This window comes from Cannabis sativa, chromosome 6 (genome assembly GCF_029168945.1).
Source record: "Cannabis sativa cultivar Pink pepper isolate KNU-18-1 chromosome 6, ASM2916894v1, whole genome shotgun sequence".
Classification (NCBI taxonomy): Eukaryota; Viridiplantae; Streptophyta; class Magnoliopsida; order Rosales; family Cannabaceae; genus Cannabis; species Cannabis sativa.
The window spans coordinates 61502147-61525300 of record NC_083606.1 but is presented as its reverse complement, the minus strand read 5'-3'; the positions used below and the strand labels follow the sequence as shown (position 1 = coordinate 61525300).

The 23154-nt window shown below is 29.6% G+C and overlaps 1 protein-coding gene across 1 annotated transcript; it reads right to left on the bottom strand.

Moving 5' to 3' along the window:
* Nucleotides 1-3916: 3916 nt before the first annotated feature.
* Nucleotides 3917-5251, bottom strand: LOC115695364 (uncharacterized). The gene has a single exon (XM_030622434.2). It carries the CDS (start codon nucleotides 5249-5251, stop codon nucleotides 3917-3919), a length of 1335 nt encoding a protein of 444 aa, XP_030478294.1.
* Nucleotides 5252-23154: the final 17903 nt, after the last annotated feature.

The following is a 23154-nucleotide window of genomic DNA, read 5'->3' as shown; positions in this document are numbered from 1 at the left end:
ACTATAAGTGATGTTAGGATCAGGATTGGTGCAAGATAAAGGCTCGGGTGATGATCAAAAGGTTGAGAAAGAGACTGGTAGTGGTGGCTAGGTCAGAATTGGGTTTGAACTTGGATGGGGTTTGGCTTTCTAATATGCTAGGGCAGCTAAGCTAGGTCAAGAATAAGGTTGAGAGTAATTATAAGTGCACCTTCAAATATATGGGTCACTATTCAATGGTTACATTTTTATTGTAACCATAATAGCAGTTTACTAATAGGTAAATATTCTTTTTTTATAATTAATTAATTATAATTAACTATTTTTTTTTAAATAATTAATTAAATATTTAACAAGACCTCTTTTAGCAAGTAATATTTATAAATATTTTTTTCATTTATATTTAGACTAGGGAACTAAGCTGCGCTTCGCGCAGTATTATCCAATTTTTGTAATCTTTTTTTTTTTTTTGAAAAAGGGGAAACTTTATTCAAAAAGACAAACAATACACACAAAGGCAAAAAGCCAACAAAACAAACCAGCTGCTGCCGAAACCAGAAAGAGGCAGCAGCCACCCAACTACCAACTGTTAATTACATTTAAGAAATACATATTTTTCCTGCAATCCTCAAACGGACCCTTGCCTAATAATCTCAGCTGAACAATTTTACGCACATCCAAACTAACTCTTCTAGGGGCAGCACAACAAAGATCAAAAACACAGCAGTTCCTATTTTTCCAGACTGAGTACAAAGTCGCTGCAATGACTGTATTCAGCACCCTCATTTGAGGCTGCTGGTTCAGATTTTTGCACCAGTTCAGCAGCTCCCCGTGAGTTCTAGGCCAAGAGAAGCAGCCCACCCACTCCATGACAGCACCTATGACCTGTTTAGTGAAGATACAATTGAAAAAAAGGTGTTCATGCGTCTCAACTTCTGCTTCACAAACAGGACAATGGACATTTTGAATAGAAAGAATTCGGCCAATGTAATCTCGGGTCAGCAATTGGGAGTTCAGTATTTGCCAAAAAATAAATCTATGTTTCGGCACTATGAGTTTATCCCAGCTAGCTTTTGCATAGTCTGCCTTAGCCACTTCAATAGACAAGTTATAGTACCTTTTGGCGCTGAACTTACCACCTTTGACAGCTTGACTAAGTCTTGCTTCATCCAAGTTGTCTCGTAGGTTCAAAATCTTCTTGAAGTACCAACAATCATCAACCTTCATTGTGTAACTCCATATGTCTTGGTTCCTCAGGTAAATCGAGTTAATCCATTTGACCCAAAGACAATCTTGTTTACTAGCAAGAGCCCACAAATTTTTAGCCAACAAGGCTTTATTCCACTTCTTCCCCTCTCGGAAACCAACTCCACCAAGGTTTTTGGGAAGACACACCTTCTCCCAAGAAGCTCGGTGGAATTTACTTCTAGTTCCCGAAGAACCCCACAAAAAGTCTCGACAACTCTTGTCAATAGCTGCTGTTATCTTAGAGGGAATGATAAAAATTCCCATCCAGTAATTTCTTATCCCAAGCAAGACCGAGTGAATTAATTGAGCACGACCCGCGAAAGAGAGATTTCTACTTGCCCAACAATTAAGGTTCTTGTTGAGCTTATCTATGATAACACCACAGTCTTCAGCCTTCCATTTAGTAGGCCTGAGGTTGACCCCAAGGTACTTGAGGGGAAATCCCCCTTCTTCTATCTTCACACACTCCAAAATCTTGGATTTAGTCTCTGTTTTAACACCTCCAAAGTAAATGTGAGATTTTGAAGTGTTGGCTGACAAACCCGTGGCATTACAAAACTTCTCAAAAGCTTCATAAGTGAGCCTTATCGAATTAAGATTTCCCTTGCAAAAGATAACCAGATCATCTGCAAAGCACAGATTAATCAAGCGAAGAGTCTTACACATAGGGTGAAAGCCAAAACCTTTTTCATGCGAGTAGTGCCGAAGCAGCCTTGTGAGATAGTCCATGATCATTACAAATAATAACGGGGACATCGGATCTCCTTGGCGAAGCCCTTTCTTTCCTTTGAAGCTACCCTGGATTCTGCCGTTTAAAAGGATATGGTAGTTGGTGCCCTTCAGACAAGTCATAATCCAACTGATGAAGCGAGAAGGGAAGCAGAGCATTCTCAGCAATTCATTCACAAAATTCCAATCAACCGTATCATAGGCCTTGCTTAGATCTATTTTCATGATGCACCTAGCAGAGACATTTTTCCTTGAGTACCCTTTCAATAAATCCTGAAAGATCATAATGTTCTGAGCCAACGATCTATCTTTAATAAACGCTCCTTGATTACTGTCCACTAATTTAGGAAGCACTTCTGACAATCTGGAACAAATCATCTTCGAGATGCATTTATACACCGTATTACAACAAGCAATTGGTCTGTAATCCTTAGCAGAGGAAGGATTGATTACCTTAGGGATTAGGGAGATTACAGTCTCATTCAGATCCTTTGGGAGTCTACCACTAGCAAAGAAATCCAGCACCGCCACTGAAACATCGTCACCAATATTACTCCAGAGACTCTTGTAAAAACCCGAACCGAAGCCATCAAGTCCAGGACTTTTAGTTGTGTGAATGCTGAAGAGAGCCTTTTTTACATCATCCTTAGTGAAGGGCCTTATCAACTTAACTTGTTGTTCCACGTTCAGACAATTCCCATGTTGTATACAACTCTCATCTAGCATAATGCTGGCCGAGCTCTTGCTTCCCATAAAAGTTTCAAAATGTTTGACAAAGTGAGTAACCACCTCATCAAAGTCATCCACAACCCTGTTTCCTTTAGTGAAAGTAGTAATTCTGTTCTCCAGTCTTCTTTTCCTCATAACTGCATGGAAGTAGCTCGAGTTCTCGTCATTAAACTTGATCCAGTTGATCTTGCTTTGCTGACTTCGAACTTGAGCTAATCTCTCCTTGGCTGTCATGTAAGCTTGATGTTTCTCTTTGACCGAAAGCTGTAACATAGAATTAGAAGGATTCGAGGCTGCTGATTCCTGAGCAGTGCAATACAACTCTTTGGCCAACTTGTAATCAAGAGCTACATCCCCCACTTCTTGCCTACTAAACACCTTTAAGACATGTTTGACTCGATGCAACTTCTGCATTAAACTAACAAGCCCCTTCCCAGTAACTTTTTTATGCCAACTTTCCATCACTCTCTGTTCAAAACCATTGTAGGTTGGCCAATGATTGCCAAACCTGAAGGGTTTTATCCCTACATTGTTGCACACCTGACACCTGAGTAAGCAATAGCAATGATCAGAAGTAACTTCCCATTTAAAGCAAGCTTCAGAGTTCGGAAAGTCATTCAGCCAGATGTTATTCACAAAAACTCTATCAAGCTTTGAAAATATAGTATCCCCAATTTCATGCTTGTTCGTCCAAGTATAAAAGGAACCAGAACAATTAAACTCCTCAACTTGGCCCAAAGCAAGCCAATCTTGAGCATCCGCAATGTCTCTACTTTGAATAGGCCTACCTCCCCATCTATCTTGATAGCCAAACATAGCATTGAAATCCCCAACAATCATCCAAGGCTCATTCGGACTACCAAGACTCGCAAGGGAATCCCACAGGTTCTTGCGATCCTCAATCTTATTAAAGCCATACACTGCCGTGACAAGAAAAATCTTCTTTTGCCCACAAACTTTAACTTTGCAATGAACCAATTGAGAAGATTCATAGAGAATTTCCACATTCACAAACTTATCCTGCCAAACTAATAATATCCTACCCGAAATCACATTACTAGAGTAAGCATTCCAATTCGGAAAATTATTCAGCATCATCTCTTGAACTTTATCATGTTTCACTTTAGTCTCGAAGAGCGCTCCAAGACAGATTTTATTCAACCTACAAACATCAAGAATAGCATTTTGCTTATCTTTTTTATTCATGCCCCTCACATTCCACCCTAAAATGTTATTTGCTTCCATCAGGAGTTGTCTTAGAAGTGGGAACCATAATCTCTTCACTTTCCTTTGCTAGTAAAACAGCATAACCATTGCTTGAACTGACCTCTTTTGGACCCTCTTTTGACTTCCCTATCTCAACATTCCTCATAGCTTTTTTCTTAGGAGTTAACCATTCATTGCTTCCTTCACCATTATCCTTTTTCCCCTCATTGTTCCCCTTTTGATCTTCTTTTTCCTGCTGGGCAGTTTCTAACTGTTTTCCCATTGTATTTCCTGTGTCCCTATGAGCATTTCCTTGCTCTTTAGAACCAACTGTCTCAGCCACTGATTTCTTCTTCCAAACAACCTTCTTTTCCTTGTTACAATGGGCAACCGTATGCCCCAAACCAGCACAAGCTGCACAAGTAGTTGGAAGCCATTCATACTCTATTGTTTGTTCCACTAGTTGCTGTTTCTCATTGATAAAAGAGATAAATTTCGGAGGTTCATCCGATATCTCAATATCCACAAGAACACGAGCAAACTTCACCATAGACCTTTCTTGAGTCACTTTGTCTATCATGATTGGCTTGCCTATTGTGCTAACTAAAGCACTTAGATTCTTCTTCCCCCAATACTGCAGCCCCAATCCATTCAATCTTATCCACACTGGAACCGAATTCACCATTTTCATTGAATCAATTTCAGTAGACCAAGGCCTAAGCACCACCGGTTTTCTATCAAAGTGAATAACCCCAGCTTCTAAAATGAGGTCACGAGTTGCTTCATCTCGAAAATTGACTAAAGTGCATCCAGAGTGCATCCGAACCACCTTATCAATCCCTAGGTTACCCCAAATCCTCTTTACAAATCCTTCAAACACTCTAAATGGAGGATTGGCCCCTAAGACAAAGCAAACAATAGCATTCTTCCAAAATGATGCCTCAATTTCAATCTCCTCTAGGTCAAGCTTAGCTATAACTTGGTCACCCACTCTCATTGGTTCAGTATACGAAAGTTTAGAAGAAGGAGTTGGTACCTGATTTGAGTTAAATCTGCTCCACAAGTCTCTCGCATCAGATTGGAAGTCTGCTGGTCTCGCATCAGTATGTTCCATTTCATCAGCCCAAGAAGCTGGTCTCGAATCCATCTGAGCAGTCTGCTGCATTTCCCGTGCCATTTGCTCCAACTCGCCTCTCTCTGTTCCATTCTCTGGAACCAATTCTTCGATTGAATCATGAAATTCCTCACTAATCTCCGGCTCGACTCCCTCGATTTGGCTTAAAGGGAGATCCTCGCCTATGATTTTCACCTCCGTAGCTGAGATGGCTGGCTTTCGGCCAACCCTTTTCTTCTTCACCATGGGAGAAAACAGGGCAAGCACGCACGCCTTATATTCTCTTCTTTTTTTTTTTTGTAATCTTTATATATATTAATTTTTTCACTATTAATTAAGCGATGTAATATAAAATATAATATTTTAATATATGTATTATAAATGAAATAACATTTTTGAAATTATAAACAAAATTTATTATTGTCAAAATATGTAGAAAGATTGTAATTTTATGATAAGTATTAAAAATGATAGAATTAACAGAGAAATGACATATGTTTTTATAATAAAATAAATAAAAGATAATAATTTTTAAGTTTAATAAACTCTCTTGTGACTGATGATGCATAGAACTATTTAGACTTTTTTTTCCTTCAACAACAAAGAATGATATTGAACTATCTAAGTATCTTTTATTATGTTGCAATACTATTTTTGTGTAATCAGCTTGATATGTTTAACTCACTAAATAAATGAATCAGAAAAAACAAATATTTAAAAAAAATATTACAGATAAATTATTACTATATAAATATTTAGAATTTTAGATTATAGAATTAATTTTAACAAATTATATAAATATGAAATTTGTATATCAAAGTGTAATACTAAAAAGAGAACTTGTAATCAACCAAACTATTAGGACTATATAGATAAGAAAATTACACAATTTTGTATATAAAATTTGTAAAAGAAAAAAATATTGTATAATTATTTTATATCTGCCTCCCAAAATAAAATAGATATATAGTGAATTGTTATTACAAAATTAATATAAGTATGCATGCTGAGTTTAATTTTTTTGAGACCAAATATATGTGTCACTCTCAAAAATTTAAACTTTTAACTAAATGAATAAAAGATATCAGTTAAACTTATTTGTGATTTAGAAAATATAACCGTCTTTTACTCATTTGTGTAGTATTAGAAAATTATGCATAAAAAATATATATTATTTAATTGATTAATCTTTTAAAAAATAAAATCCATAGAAATTTATATCATTTTCTTCAATATATGAACTACATGTAAAAAAAAAATTGAAAATACATTTATTTTTTCAATATATATTAATAAATTTCATGTATATATATATTAATTATAAGAATAAGAATATCAAGATAGTTTTATATAACAATAAATAAAAAGAGTTAAACATGAGTTATGTGCATATAATTTAATTGTAATAATATGCACGTTTTTTTTTTATCAATTTACTATTATTATATTATTATATTATTATTAATAATAATAATAATAGATGTAGAGTTATATTATATTATTATATTATTATATTATCAATTTACTAGGGAATATAACCGCGCGTTGCGCGGTCTCATAATAATAATAATTGAACTTATATATTAATTTATTTTATGAATATATATTTAATATTATTTATAATGTTAACTTCTAATTAATTAATATTATTATAGTAACTACCAAATAAAAAATAATAGCACAAAATCATATGTTCATTGGATCACATCCAATATTTTTATGCCTACCCAGATCCGATTTAATCATATATTGGATGTTAGATTTTACTATCCGATCCGATCCAATTAATTTCGATCATCCAATAGATCCAACATTCATTGAATGTTGGATTGGATCGGTTTTATCCATTAGATGTATATCATATATATTTATTGGTTTAATTTGAGTTTATCCAATATTTTAGACCTAGTATTTTTTGGATTAGATCGGATCCATCTAATATTTTAGGTCCAGTATGTATTGGATTGGATTGGATTCATCCAATCCAAGAAAAAAAGAGTAAAATTTTAATGTTAATTTTCATATATACATATAGATTTTAGTTCAATTGGATGTTGGATGTATTGGATTTTTAGAAACCTCACCATCTGATCTGATCCAATTGGATATTTAAAAATAACATCCAATTCGATCCGATCACAATTGGATATCCAATGTTTGGTGGTCAATTGTAATTGGATCGGTCGATTCTCATAATATTGGATCTATTTATGCACACCTATAATATATAGAGATTTATAAGTGTATATTTAAACACACATTATGGTAAAATATATGATTCCTTAATATTGCTCAAATAATGTCATTAAGATAACTGATATATTTATAGAGAAAATAGTAAGATAATGCTATCATAATAATATATACGTTACTTATTTTATTTTTTAATTTTATTATAGTAAACATTACATATTTATTAAATATGAAAATATTAAAAGAAATATTGAAATATATAATAAGAATGTACATATAATATTATATATATATAGATATTATTAATAAAAACAACATAATCATTTCATGGTTTATTTTTATTATATATAGATATTATATATAGATATATAATAAGAATGTAAATAACAATTCTATAATAATATTTTTATTCTAACTCTATCTTCATGGTTTATTATAGTTACTAATCATTTCAATATTATTTACAAAATTTACAATAGAAGTCTCCATTAAGTATAATCAAGGGCAATAAAATTATATTTTCTTTTGTAGGGTATCTTTTTATGTGCCTTATTAATTAAAGAACAAAATATTATATATTAAAATATAAAAGTAGTAAAAAAAAATTACTTATCTTCTAACTAATTCTTATATATCTCAAGTATATATAAATATATATATATAAATTAGTGCAAATGAAATAGGACAAGATATTGCTACAGTCAAATCTATTATAGTATAGGTTATAATAATATAATATACACTACACGCATTTAAAGAAAATAACAATTGAGTTTTATATATCATAAATAAAAGAATCTATAATTACACATTTCATCAAAATTGAACTTACTATAATTTTAAATGCTAATATAATAATTAGAATGTGAGTTAAGAGAATGAAAGGACACTTGTCATTTAAATAAAAATATTATTATTAACTCATGATAAATAATAAAAGATTATTAAATTATTAATAATAGATAATGAATAATGAATATATAAAAATTTGAATAATGTATGCATGTTTTTATTACAATTATTATTACTATTTTTGCTATTTTTATTTAATTAATGAGTATAAATTTGGTATTAGACTATTAGTTAGTATATAAAAATTAATATAAAAATACTACAAAATAAAAAAAAAAACACTTCTTTTATATAATGCATATATCTATTCTATATAAAGTGTGTCTATATAACTGAATTCTTGCGTTTATGAGAAATTCATGGATAATTTTTTTAAAAAATAATTTTCTATTCAAAAATAATCTATTTTTTTTATTAAGATGTATTTTAATATTAATTTTTAAATAAATTAATATTACTTTTAAATTTTAATTGGATTTATGAGAAATTTGTGCGTAACTTTTTTTTAAATAATTTTCTATTCAAAAATAATAATTTTTTTTTATGAAGATGTATTTTAATATTAACTTTTTTTAAAAATAATTTTCTATTCAAAAATAATATATTTTTTTTATTAAGATGTATTTTAATATTAATTTTTAAATAAATTAATATTACTTTTAAATTTTAATTGGATTTATGAGAAATTTATGCGTAACTTTTTTTTTAAATAATTTTCTATTCAAAAATAATATATTTTTTTTATTAAGATGTATTTTAATATTAATTTTTAAATAAATTAATATTACTTTTAAATTTTAATTGGATTTATGAGAAATTTATGCGTAATTTTTTTTTTAAATAATTTTCTATTCAAAAATAATAATTTTTTTTATGAAGATGTATTTTAATATTAATTTTTAAATACATTAATATTGCTTTTAAATTTTAATCGTATAAACCTAACCGGAAACACAATCTCTGAAAATTCTCAATAAAATAACTAGCCCCAAAATGATGAGCAACCAATCGTGATTATTTAGGATAATCATTTATAATTTCTTTTTCTAAATCTCAAACCCTCAAACCCTATATTGCTATTGAATTATTGCCTCATCTTCTATGCCGTGATTCATGGCCTCTCTGCTGCGATTCCTCACTTTTTGTTTATTTGGGTGTAATATTCAGTGTTCTATTAGCGAGTTATCCTTTGTTGCTCAAGTAATTATTTATTTGAGTAAGTCTTCTATTCCCTTGCTATATTGCTTTACTTTTAAACAGCTTTGGGATATGCGAAATATAATGTCATCCGTTAGAGAGTTTGTTGGGCACACCAAAAGTAACAAGATATCCTTTTCAATTTATAATCCTTGAATTTTTTATGATGCTCATTTTGAAAGGCTAGGTGTAATTGTAATGTCGGAGTAGCTAGATTTTTCCCAGAAGATAAAACTCACATCAGCACCGCCATTGCTGGCACCCATTCTAACGAATACTATTCTTCTAAGCTCATATCTAACACACAATCCTATGGGAACAACATAAAATTGGGTTGAACCAAGATGAGATAAACATTTTTAAGTGTATTACCTTTTAATATAATAAAAAATACCTAGCATAAAATTTAGTATACGTGCCTCGCACGTAACTTTTTACTAGTATAATATAATGTTGTAATACTTAGAATTAGAAATGTATTTTTTTAGGAAGAAATTTATACTAAAATTGCAATTTGAATCCAATAATACTCTTTTTCTTTTTCTGTTTTTTGACAGTAGTTAAATATCAAATAATAGTAGGAACGGTTATCGGTACCAAAGAAAAAAAACATTTTATAGTTATAAATAAAGATTATCTCTTTCTTGATAAAAAAAAAAAGAGTATGTTTTACAGGTTCTCTTAAAAAAAATATATATTACAGATTCAATATTAATTAGGGAAGATGAAAAAAAGAAAAAAATAATTGAAAAAACTAAAATACATATAGAAAATAATAATAAAAAATATTGAAAAAAACTATTTTTTCCTACCATGTTCTGCTTCGTCCCTCTACTGTCCCACTCCGAATGAGGCCTTCCACACTCCACCCTAACTCCGCGCCAAGCTTTTTGAATTGGGGTTGGTGAGTCATCGACCCAAAAACTCTTCTTCTTCCTCTTCTTTCTTGCTTTTTGGTTTTGTTTTGTTACAAAAATGATCATTTATCTCATTAATGCATTACAAACTAATGTGTGAATCATTTCAAAAAAAAAAAAAAAACTACATGTGAGAATATTATTGAACTTCTTCACGATGCTCAATGCCAACAATAACATGTACATATACACAAATTAAAATATTACTACACACTCCAACAAATACATGTACATATATATAGATGTATGAAAGTGGAGTGATAAGTAAAATATCATAGAAAAACCAAAAGTTGTAACCGATTTTGTATTGTATTAAATAAAACAATATGCACTCATTAGTTTTATAACTTAAAACTGAATAATAATAATAAATTATAATTAATATACAACTTTTTTTTTTTTGGTTAGAAACTCTAAATAAATAAGAAAAATAGAGAAAATAGAAAAAATGAAACAAAGCTCATAGAAGATGCCATGTCACATACCTTAACAACACAATTATATAAATATATAGATAATAATAATAGATGTAGATGTGAGTTATTCCATTAATAACAATAAATTTTTAGCAAAAAAAGGTAATTTTAAAAAATAATTAAATGACAAAAATTAATAAAAAAAAAAATTAAGAGAGAAAACTCATATAGAGATTTCCACCTCAACTCTCTCAATATTTTTCTTTATATATATATATTGATGTATATTAATAATAATAGATTTTTAGCTAAAAAACTAATTTTAAAAAATAAATGAATGAAAAAATTGATAAAATAAAAAATAAGAGAGAAAATTTATAGAGGTTGCCACCTCAACTCCCCTCATATTTTTATTTATACATATTGATGTATATAATTTTGAATGACTTTTAATTTTTGACTACCTTTATTATGAGTACTTTATTAATATAAAAATTTAAATAATTAATAATTACATATATTGCACCAAGATTTTTGCAAATAATTAATAATTAATAAAAAAAATTAATACAAACATTAATGATTAAATAGGGAATGCTATTATTATTTTGAAATTTAGAAAAAAAATATATAAATTAAAGAAAGTAGAAAATTAAAGAAAAAATGCTAACAAAATATATATATTTGAATAATAAGAAAATAAAATAAATAATTAATAAAAATAAAATGAAAAAGAACAAACAATATTAGATTATGAATTATAAAAAATGAAAAGTGGAAGAGAAAGAGTTAAGAATTAATTAATGTATATAGGAATTAACAGAGAAAAAATAATTGAAAGTACATAAATTACCATTAACACAATAGAAAAAATGAAAAATAAGTATTAGAGATAATAAGAAGCTTAAGTATGCCACATTATCTCCTTAAAACATTCTTTTTATATATATATATATATATATATATATATTGATATTGAAAGATAGATAATGATTAAAAAATTAAACTCAAAATTGTATTTATCAAACCTTTCAATAAAAAAATAAATATATCTATTGGTCATTGTAATATTTTGCTAGTTAGAGTATTTTTAACCACAAAATTATCATTGTCAATTTCTACTAACATTCTAAAATATGCTCACATACCATATTTAAGTCAAAACTAAACAATCTTTAAACTCTAATTTTAAAAAACACGATACACTTGTGATTATATTTCACCAGATCTAAATCTTACCTATGTTGATTCATATATTAGAAAATTAAAATAATTTTTCACATTGAATCTAGATCTTACCTATATTGACTCATATATTAGAAAAGTAAAATAATTTTTCATATTGAAATATCAAGAGAAATAAACTCAATTATCATATGAGGAAAGGGATTCATACCATTATTTTTAGAGTTGATTTTTGTTGCGGAACAAATATGCCAACAACATACTTTTGTATGTACAAAACTTATGCTAGAACTCCTTTTTCCTGAAGTGAGCTACCATACCATTTACTTAACCAAACCATCATTCTTGCTTTTTTGTACATGTATATGGATCAACCATTTTGAATGCTATCCTTGCGAGCATAAAATAAATACTTCGGTGTAAAAAATAAAGGGTTAAAATATAAATTCTGCTACAAAACAAAAATGATGTTCATATAATATTGTTGTTATTATAATAAAATCTAAAAAAAAATCTACTACAAAAAAATGCTAGTTGAACAAAGTCAATTACTAATGGCATATATATAGTTTGAATGTAAAATTAAAAGCCTCTCTGGTTATAAATTGTATACACATGCAAAAAAATCATTCATAAATATTGTGACCTTTCATTTTTTTATGGTAAATTTTATTTTTTGTGATATATGTAAGGGTGGTGGTTAGGTAAGGTTATAATTGAAATAAATTTATTATATATCTTTTAACTTTTAATTATTATTACTATAGCATAAATAAAAATAAGAGGAATTTATTAAAGAAAGAAAAATACTTAAAACTGGAACATTAAAGGTGAATAATTAACTATAGGAAGATGGAGAGGTAAAATAAGTTATGAAGTTAATCTTTGAATAAAAAATAATGTAATAAGTGAAAACAAATAATTTTAAAATTTATAAGAGTTTTTACTATATTATTAAATTTAAAAAATAATAATGAATAAAAAATTAGAATATGTGTTGACACTTAGTGTAAATTAATTGAAAAGAAGAAAAAATGTTTGAAGTCTTGGTGAGTATGTGCTTAAGTATTTGTTAGCACTAAATCAAAAATTAATTCCCCCTCTCCAAAAAAAAAAATTAATTTAATTAATTAAAGGTAATGAAAGAAATTAAAAAATAATAATAATTAAATGAAATTTTAAGAAGCAAAAAATTGATAAAAGAACTCATATGAGTTGCCACATAATCTTGTTTATGCTTTCCTTTATATATTGATATATTGATATTGATATATTGATTAAGTTGAGTTGAATATAATAATAAAAAATCAGAAAAATTACAAAAGAGCAAAAAAATATAATGTTGAAAAAATAGTAATTTAGAATTGCTAGAGTTGAGTTAGATGATTTTTTTTTATTCTTCCTTTCTTTTCCTTATTATTTTTTTATTTTATCTTTTTTATGTAGTATACTACATACCCGAAAATCAATTGTTTAATAGAGAGATAATGTAAATAATTCTTTCAATTTATAATAATTACTTTCATATATATCATAAAGTAATAAATTATTTTTATATTAATATGTCATAAATTAGTGATTAAATGTAGTTATAAGTTACATCATTATTAATTAATAATAATAGATGTGAATTTAAGTTATTCTATTGATAATAGTAATAATAATAATTATAATAATAGATTTTTAGTTAAAATTATTATTGAAAAAAATGAATAAATGACAAAAATTAAGAAAACAAAGAATAGGATAGAAAACACATATAGATTGCCACCTCAACTCCCTAATGCTTTCCTTTATATATATATATATATATATATATATATTGATCCTTACTCTAATTATTTTAACAATTAAGCCATCTAATTATAATATTTGCAATAAAATTTATTTTCTTACAAAAATTAAACTTCTTTTTACACAAATTAAAATTCTCTTCTTATAATAAATTTTTAAATAATTAATTATTTTTAAATGATATTTAGTTATTTTGTTACAATTAGATGAACTAAGTATGAGGCCTCAAGCTAGTCAATCGATAACAAGTGTAGCTATTTTTTTCTAAAAAATTCTTCAACTTATTTCATTTTTTACTTTTTAAATATTTAAATAAAAAAAATTAAATAATTAAGTGTAATAATTTAAAATTAAGATTACAAGTATAATAAAAATTAAATTATGAAATTATATGTGTATAATTTTAAATTTTAAATAGTTTTGCTATAAAATTTTAAATAATTTAAGTGTAAAAAAAAAAAAAATTGCTAAAAGATTCTTATATAATAATAAATTGCAAAAAATTAATTAATAATTATAATTAATTTAATTTTAAAAGATAATTAATCTTAATTAAAGTTTTATAAGGAAATAAATTATTAGGTTACTTTCAGGTTACAAGTTATTTATTATTTATTTTTATTTAATTTCTAAATTAATCACAACCATTTAATAGTAATCCAATGACTTAAAAAAATGTAACCATGATGGTTACAATAAAAATATAACCATTGAAACCTCTTCGACATGGGTGATTATTCAATATATAAATATATATTTATATATATGGGTGCTTGTATAATAGTGATCAAAATTAATTATTATTTGTAGTGATTTGTTTATAACTTTTAGATCTTAATCTAATGGTTTTACTGTGAACAAAAACCTTAAATACAATAAATTATTAAATCTTTTCAAAAAATACAAAATAAATGGACAATTTATTGGTAACTTATTGTATAGATACTCATTTTTATTAAAAAAAAAATATATTTGATTTCGATAATTGATTCCTTGCATTCTTTTTAACCTATGAAGTATGAATGATTCTAAAATATAATTATAGAATAGTTTAGTGTATTTTTTTTATAATTTTTGAAAAATTACTATTCGGTTTATTTATTCTAAAAATTATCTATGTGAACATCACATCTTATTTTATACATATGCATAATAATAATAATAATAATAATAATAATAATAATAATAATAATAATAATAATAATCTTCATCATGAATCGCAAACTATTTGCATTATATCCGTTAATTAAAATAAATCGATACTTTTGTCCAAAAAAATTAAATATTAATATAGTTGATTTTAAGTCCACAAATAATATTCTTGACAAAAAAAAAATCCACAAATAATATAAAAAAAAATCCCCAAAAATAATTTATATTAAAAAATATCACAAATAATTCGATATCAATCATACTCTTGGAGAGTCCAAGAAATTAATATAATTGATATAATAGAATCAAATTAAATGGTTTGTGATATCTTTTTATTATAATTGATATAATTAAAATTTTTCGTCATTCTTATTTTAGAAAAGATACAAAATATAGTTATAAAATGATGTAAGATTTTATTTTTTTTTTATATAAAAAATTTGATATTACATGATTTTTTTTAATTTTTTTTAAAAAATATTAGATACATACATGAGTTTTTGTTATCCGTATTTCTGGCAAGAGACACGTGGACACAATACAGATAATTAAAGCCTATTATTTGGCCTTAAATGACAAGGATTGGGCCAAACCCAATATCAGCAGGCCTTCTGGGAGGGCAATCGCATTACTCGCCTAGGTGAGCTTCCACCAAGCATAATCCGTATCCGGAGGACTTCTAGCTCCGCATAGTCGGAAGGGTATACTAGCATGTTCCTGGAAGTCAGCGATAGTTTCCCTTTTACCAATCGGTGCAGAATTAAGAAATTACTTTCCACAAATCTCGGACAGGGAATAATATCAAGCTACAATGAGAAACTACATAATTGAAGATCAAATAATTAATGCATAGTTAATTATACATAATCAAATGGCATGGCATGAATAGCTATCACCGTGATCAACCTGCCAAGTCAGCATTCAGTCACTGCCTCATGGGCTGGGCTTTATACGACCGTGATCAACCTGCCAAGTCAGCATTCAGTAACTGCCTCATGGGATGGGCTTTATACGATAAGCCTGAAGTAGTGTATTATTTGTAAACACCCCATTAGAAGGAAAATGGTAACTAAGTATAAACTTTATTACTCTATAAATACACACTGAATCCTTCATGAAAAAGGTTGAAAATTCTTAATTCACAAAGCTTGAGAAGAGAATAGAGCAATTATACTCATTGTGATTCTTTTAGCTTCTTTTAGCGTAATAGATAATAAAATTTACTCGTGGATTAAGACTCTTTTGATTTGATTCTTTTGATTATTTTTCTTTAGTTCTTATATTAAATAATTTATTTTCTGAAAAATCTCGGTAAACAGTTTTAGATACGTAAGTTTATTTGACAATATTGTTTGTTTCAATGGACGCCAAATTTGACTATATGGTTGAGAGATTAGACTCATTTATAAAAAATCTAGAAAGTCTTTATTTGGGACAACTATTAGATCACTATTTGGAGAGCTTAAAATATTTTAAAAGAATGAACACAAAACAAATATACGTATAAAGATGGAGGATATGAGAAAAGAAAAATAATCAATTGGGATTGTTAGACAAAAAAATAACCAACTTGATTTGAAAGAAATGTTAAAACAGTGGAAAACAAACAATAGAAAAAAAAAATTGGGATGTTGATATAAGAGAATGAGTAAATTGCTAAGTCGGTGATAACTATAAAGAATAATAAAAGATAGTGAATAAAGAAAGAAAGAATAAAAAAAAATCATAAAATCATGTAATTTTTTTTTTTTCATAAAATAGAATTGTAGAAAAATTACTGTGTTCCATAGACTTTAAGTGTCATCTATTAAAGTATTCACTATTGTAACTCTTCAAAGAAGTTTGTCACATTAATTTTCTATTTTTTTAATAGTTAATATGGATAATAGTGAGCTATGAGTGAGTATATGTAAGGACATAAATTTTTTTTTTAAAAAAAATTATTTGACATGTGAACTAACACATTATAAGATAGTATATTGTATATTAGTAATATTTTACAAAATTTAAGTCATTATGAAAATTTTAAACAATTATTTTAATAAACTAATTTTGATTTTTATTCTTATTATTAATTAGTAAAAAAATAACAATTACCTATAATTACAGGCTATCTTAATTTTTAGTTTTATTTTCTAAAAAATAAAATAATAATTCTTTTCTTATATATATATTTTACTTATGGATGAAAATCACTATGGAACAATTTTTTTATATGTATATGAACTCAAACAAATGTGTTATGTTATTTATTTTTTTTGGTAAATAAGTAATTATATTGAATTGAATCTCAGAAACAATACATCAACTGCATAAGTAGGATACTTCAAATTTCTGTAGAGATTCGTACACCATATTCTATCTCTTGCTCCTATTTATCTATTTACAATTAGCTTTTTTTGATCTTCCAACAATAGTTATAGGAGTTTTTACTTCATGCAATCACAATGACCTATTCGTTTCAGTTCAAATCAAATAATTACAAGCATTAAAAACATAATATAGGTATCTCTTCTCATTTTGCTCACTTTGCATCTTCGAATGTAGTTAAAAATACCTTAAAGTTTGAACCAATCCCCACCCAATTCCGCAGCTCCTTGATCACTCTTTGGCAGAACTCGCAGTAAAAAAAAAAGGTGATAATAATTTTTCAGGCTAAATCTCACAATCAAGCAACGAAATTCAACTACAGCCCCATGCATTATCAACTTATCTCTCGTGTTGAGCCTCTTCCAAGCCACTAACCAAGCTATAAAACAATATTAGGAAAAGCTATCCAAACATTAGCAGTGTACCAGATAGCAGGAGAAGGGGGAGAAAATAGAGTTTTACATACCTGGTTTATTAAGTAGTTTAGGTTCTCAAACTGGGATCTCTGACTTGAATCATTATCTTCCAATATCAACTACAATTTGAGGTAGTATTGTACTCCCACCAATCCTCAGTCATTAAATAAATAGGATGGATTCACTTTACCCAAAGATTTTCCGTTTTTCTTGCCAAGATTGACACATGCTTACCAATTATTCCTTTGTTCCATTCTTCAATGTTCTTGAAACCCAAACCTCCTTCCTTTTCTGGTTTGCATGCATCAATGCATTTGATATACCCCGACCCTCTAGCATCAACAACTCCACTCCAAATATCCGCCCTACAAATTTGATCAATTTTCTTCAGCATTATCTTCTAAGAATACTTAAGACCAATATGAATAAATAACTACAAGTACCACATGACCTATATATGAGAGGTGTCTAGAGCTTCAAGTTTCAATAGGGTGCACCATCTTTTCCACAAGAACTTCACAATCAGTATTAGATACTATTTTTGAGTAAATTGGGACTCCTAGATATCGAAAGGGGAGCTAACTTTGTTTGAAACTTGAATCATTTAACACTTGATTAACATCCTGATCACTCTATCCTGAATAGAACATTTTAGCCTTAGAGACATTCGCTTGGAGACCTGAAGTTTTTGAAAATCTCTTGAAGCTTTTAAGAAGAAGCATTATAGAAGGCAGATATCCTTTAAAGAACAAAAGAATCATCTACAAAGCTTAAATAGGTCAATTTAAAGCACGACAGCGATGAAGAAACTTTAAACTGTTTTTTTGAGAGACTTTATTGAGAATTAAAGCTAGATATTCCATATCAAGGACAAAAAGGAGAGGGTGAATTGGATCACTTTGCCTTAACACTCGCTTAGATGAGAAAAACCATATAGCGAACTATTGAACATTATAGAGAATTTTGGAGTAAAATACAAGTCATCACCAACTTAAAAAGCCTCTAAGAAGTTCAAAGCACTCATCATTTCTTTCAAAAATCTCACTCCAAAGTATCATAAGCTTTCTTCATGTCCATCTTGGTCATACAAGATGGAGGTGTTTGTGAATTTTCTGCAAAACAAAAAGCACATCAACAAAGGGTTAGAAGCATGTACCAGTAATTGAATAAAGATAATTTTAAAATATGCAAAGCTAAAAGAAAAACTCAAGTCTAGAGGCAACTCTTGACTTTGTTATATTTTGAGTTTTCCTGTGCAGATAATGTTATGTCCTCTTTGTCTAGAAAACTACCGTGTTCCTCGAAACTTGGACGGTACATAAGAAGAAAAGGATCTACTGTATTGAACAAAATGTTCTAGACTCCTCATAATCTCATCTACCCTATCTAGGTACTCGTACACTGGATACCTATGCAGGTATAATCTTAAGAAGTATTTGTCGAAGCCTCCTTGTTCGAGGTGAGCCATGGAGCATAAAAGAGATGGGAGGGTTTTTTACATCTTTAGACGTGCTGACACCCTGAGTGCCCTTGTTCTTGGCCACAACCGTGAAAAACTCCATGATTTTAGCCTCTTCGCTAAGTGTTTCTGGATGGGATTGTTCCCAACCTGACATCCAGGTCTTGTCTAGTTTGACTGCCTCCTTCATCACTGAGGCAACCAAAGCAAAAATTTCCTTGTAGATGATTAGAGGGTCATGGTCATCGTCTCGATTATTGTAAGTTTCAATACTTTGGCTCCTAGCAATGAGCCTGACATTACGAAGGTTCTCCGTCGTAACCAAATTTTCCACCTTTCAGGCGTCTTTAGGGATCTTCCTATATAGCATTTCCATTAATGCGAAGACTGGGGATAATTTTTGTTCGATGTTGACTGCAAAACCAAGGTCATCTTCGTTAGAAAAACAGAGTCGACAAAGGAGAAATTGAATGAAAAAGACAAAGTTTGGAAATCTTGCTAGAAGTGGAGAAGTCTAGAGACAACGTTGGAACCCTCTTCAGCGGGAATCCAGAGGTAAAAAACTAGTAGTCTCATAAGTCAGGGACATACATGGTGAAACTAGTTGAACATGATGACTGGGAAAAACATTTTTCCAATTTGTAAAACCCAATTTTGGTTTTGTTCTTCCTCATGTGTTGCGATCTGACTGCGTAGAAATAAAGAATTTCTTCTCGCCTTCGAATATCTAGCTTCCGGAACTTGCACAGGATGTACCATTCGGTCAAACGTTTGTATGATTGAGGGATGAGTCGAAAAGGCGCGATCCCTATATGTGCGTAAAAATTGGCAAAGTAACTTCGCAGGGGTAGGTGGGCTTTGCAAATAATATGCACCTAGCTCCACACTCTGAAGCCATCCACAACTTGGTTGCAGACTCACCCACTAGGGAAAGCCTGTTCCAACATAGCCTTGGGACGTTTGTTACACCCTAGAACTTGTCATAATTTTGGAGCATCTTTAAGTTTTGAAACTTGTTCTTGATTTGGTCCATTTCCCAAATAGACAAATTGTAAACCACAGAAGCCATTTTCTTCTTGTTTTTCCTCCTTTAGGGAACTCTCAGAGTTGTTGACTCTCTCCCCGGAGGAGCCTCCAGAGATTCCACCTCTTCTTCAAGAGAAGCTTCCAAAGCTTCAGTTTCTTCTCTTGAAACTATTTCCTACAGTCCACCCTCAGCTTCTCCTTCAATAAGATCTATGGCCTCAGGTCAAAGTCACTGCCTAACATGTTTGCAGATGAAAGAAAGGTGAAGTCCAAGTAGTTAATACCCTAGACTCAAAATTAATAACATTGGTATTGGGAAGGCCTCTCCTATGAACTGCTTGGAGAGGTCCCCACCAGACTGGTTGCCCAAAGGCACAACCTGGTCCTCACGGAAGCTGCATCTCCATATAACCAGTTGGGAACACAGAGAATTGGCAATGTAAACTCAAATACATTGCCTAGGGTCCTGATGACTCTACCAAAGAAAAGACATGCATTTCAAACAGAAAGCATCTGTACCCATTTGGTTCAGAGAAAACACAAATGTCCAAAATCCTACTTATTCATACAATAAAACACCCTATTATCTATGTGTTTACCTTGATTGAACCATTTTGTCCCTACCTGTTGGAAATATATTACCAAGATCTAGATTTACTACCATGTATGTTTCATTAACATCCTAATATGAATTCTAAAACAATAAAATAAACACATATAAAGTTTAGGAAACCTTGGGTGCAGCAGAATATAAAGACTCATTCCTTTGATGCTGATTCTCCTTCTTGTTGGTTGGATTCTTCACAATCTTCCACATTATGATTGAGATACCACTTGATGTGTGTGAGCACTCACTCATTCACTCAAGGTTCAAAAATTTAGAGAAGAAAAGAGAAGGGAAGTGGTTCGGCCTATAGAGAAAATAATAGGAGGCTCAAATTTCATCTGACAAAGTTAAGTGTGAATGTGAGCCATCACTATCTATTTATAGGTAACCACCTAGGTTTAGGTTAGAATTATTTGGCATTAAAATAATGAAAAAATAAATGATAAAAACCATTAAGTGTAGCCGGCCATGGGCTTTGGATATTGGGCCTCACTTATGCAATTTTGCTGTTTTATCATTTCTGCATCTCATTTTCTCAAAAACGCCAATTTTCAAATTCAACCACTTAAATGCCGATTCTAATTATTTAATAACTAAAAATTAACTATTAAATAATATTGTCATTTTATATATTTATTAATTAGACATATAAAGTCTCTTAATTAACAAATAAAACTTAGAATCTCTTTTCTTCACAATTTTGCCCTTGCTTAGTGAAAATTCATAAAGTAGACATAGTCTAACTTTAGAATTATAATTGATTAATTAAAATCAATTAACTGAGTCTTACAAGCAGTATGGTCTCAATTAGTATGGGGACCATGGGCCTATATAACCGAGCTTCCAATAAGCCGAACCGAATTTACCAAGTAAATTCCCTAACTTATTAATTTCTTATTGAATCCACACTTAGAACTTGGAATTGCACTCTCAGTCATACAGAACGCTCTATATGTTCCACGATATAGATACACTATTAATTATCCATCGTTATAATCCTAATTTGATCAATAACCCTCTAATAGATGATCTACATTGAATAAGAACTACATTACCGTTACACCTTCAATGTATTTTATCCTTAAAACACTTAGCTCCGTATAAATGATATTTCAGCGAAGTGAAATGAGATCTCAACCATTTATCTCTGTTTATCCAAACTCGAAGGATATCATCGTTTCGCTTCTAAATTCCTATAGAAGTTATAGACTCCATATTTATGTTAGCGCTCCCACTCAATTATACTATCATGTTCCCAAAATGTACGTATCACCCTGACCCAAAAGTAAGTTTAACTAACAAATCAAAGAACATGTATAATACTCTTGAGATCGAACCTAACCATGTCAGGATTAAGATCATTTGATCTATGATCAACATGTGATATTGAATTGAATAGATATTACGGTAAATTTTAATATATCTTATCAAAATTTAATATCGGTCCCTTTCGATGTATACTCCATACATCCGATACTGGTAAACTTTGCCAATGCCCTGGAAAGGACATACCACTTATCCAAGGTGTAAGAATACCTATCGCTGATTATCATGCCAGTCTAAATCCAGTGAACTGACAAATCATGGAATAAACTTTCGAACATATAATCAAGATTATATTCCACTGTGCTGACAACACTATAATCATTAACAAATAATATGTTCTGGACTTAAATAGAATTTATACATTATATATATAATCATGAAATAAATCATGTGAACCATGCAACATAAAATGTTATTTCTGATCTTTATTAGTAAATCTGATTATATTGAAATGAGTTTTATTTAGGACACAAAAACCCAACACTACCTTCCTATGCAAACAAGTTATCCCCCGAATTCAAAGACAAGACTATACAAAAACATGCAAGCAGAATACATAAAATAAAGGAAACTTGTAATAGGAAGCGGGGTAGATGAATGTTGCGATGACCAGCACGATAGGCGAATAACCAGTCAAGGATTGTGTCAATGTTTTCCTGAATGTCTAAGGGTTTCGGTGACTGGGGGTCAATTAGAATCAGGTTTAATGGAGGTGTGTTAGGGTACTCTCGTGCTCTAATGTGAAGAAGGTGTTGGATTGCAATGTCAAAAAGATCGAACATCCATTGAGAGCAACAATGGAGTTTTCTGGTTTTCTCTTTGGTTTCTCTCGGAAAGCCTGAATTTGAAATGGCGTGAAAATAAAAGTGATGAAAGGGTTTTCCCTTCTTATATTTATATTATGGGCTGGCTGTTTACGTGCTTTTAAATCAAGGGCCCAAATCTTATTTAAAGAAACACAATGGCAATCCGACAGATGGAGAAGTAGAAAGGTTGCATTAAATGTACTCTAAAATATTCGGGGCATTTTCTCATCATTAATATTCCCCTTGATACCTGCACTTTCATCAAATAGTCATCGTAGTGACATCCCACGAATTACATGCTTTCCAAAGTCGCATGAAGTTCTCAAGTCAACTGAATGGCGACTTGTGTGCAATGCAAGATGTAATCTGCAAAATGTTTTCACCTTTTTGTATCCCACTATATGGAAGATGAACATATCATTTTTCCAAATAT

Excerpts from the sequence above, each read along its gene's own strand:
- LOC115695364 (XM_030622434.2), bottom strand. The coding sequence starts at position 5,251 with ATGGTGAAGAAGAAAAGGGTTGGCCGAAAGCCAGCCATCTCAGCTACG.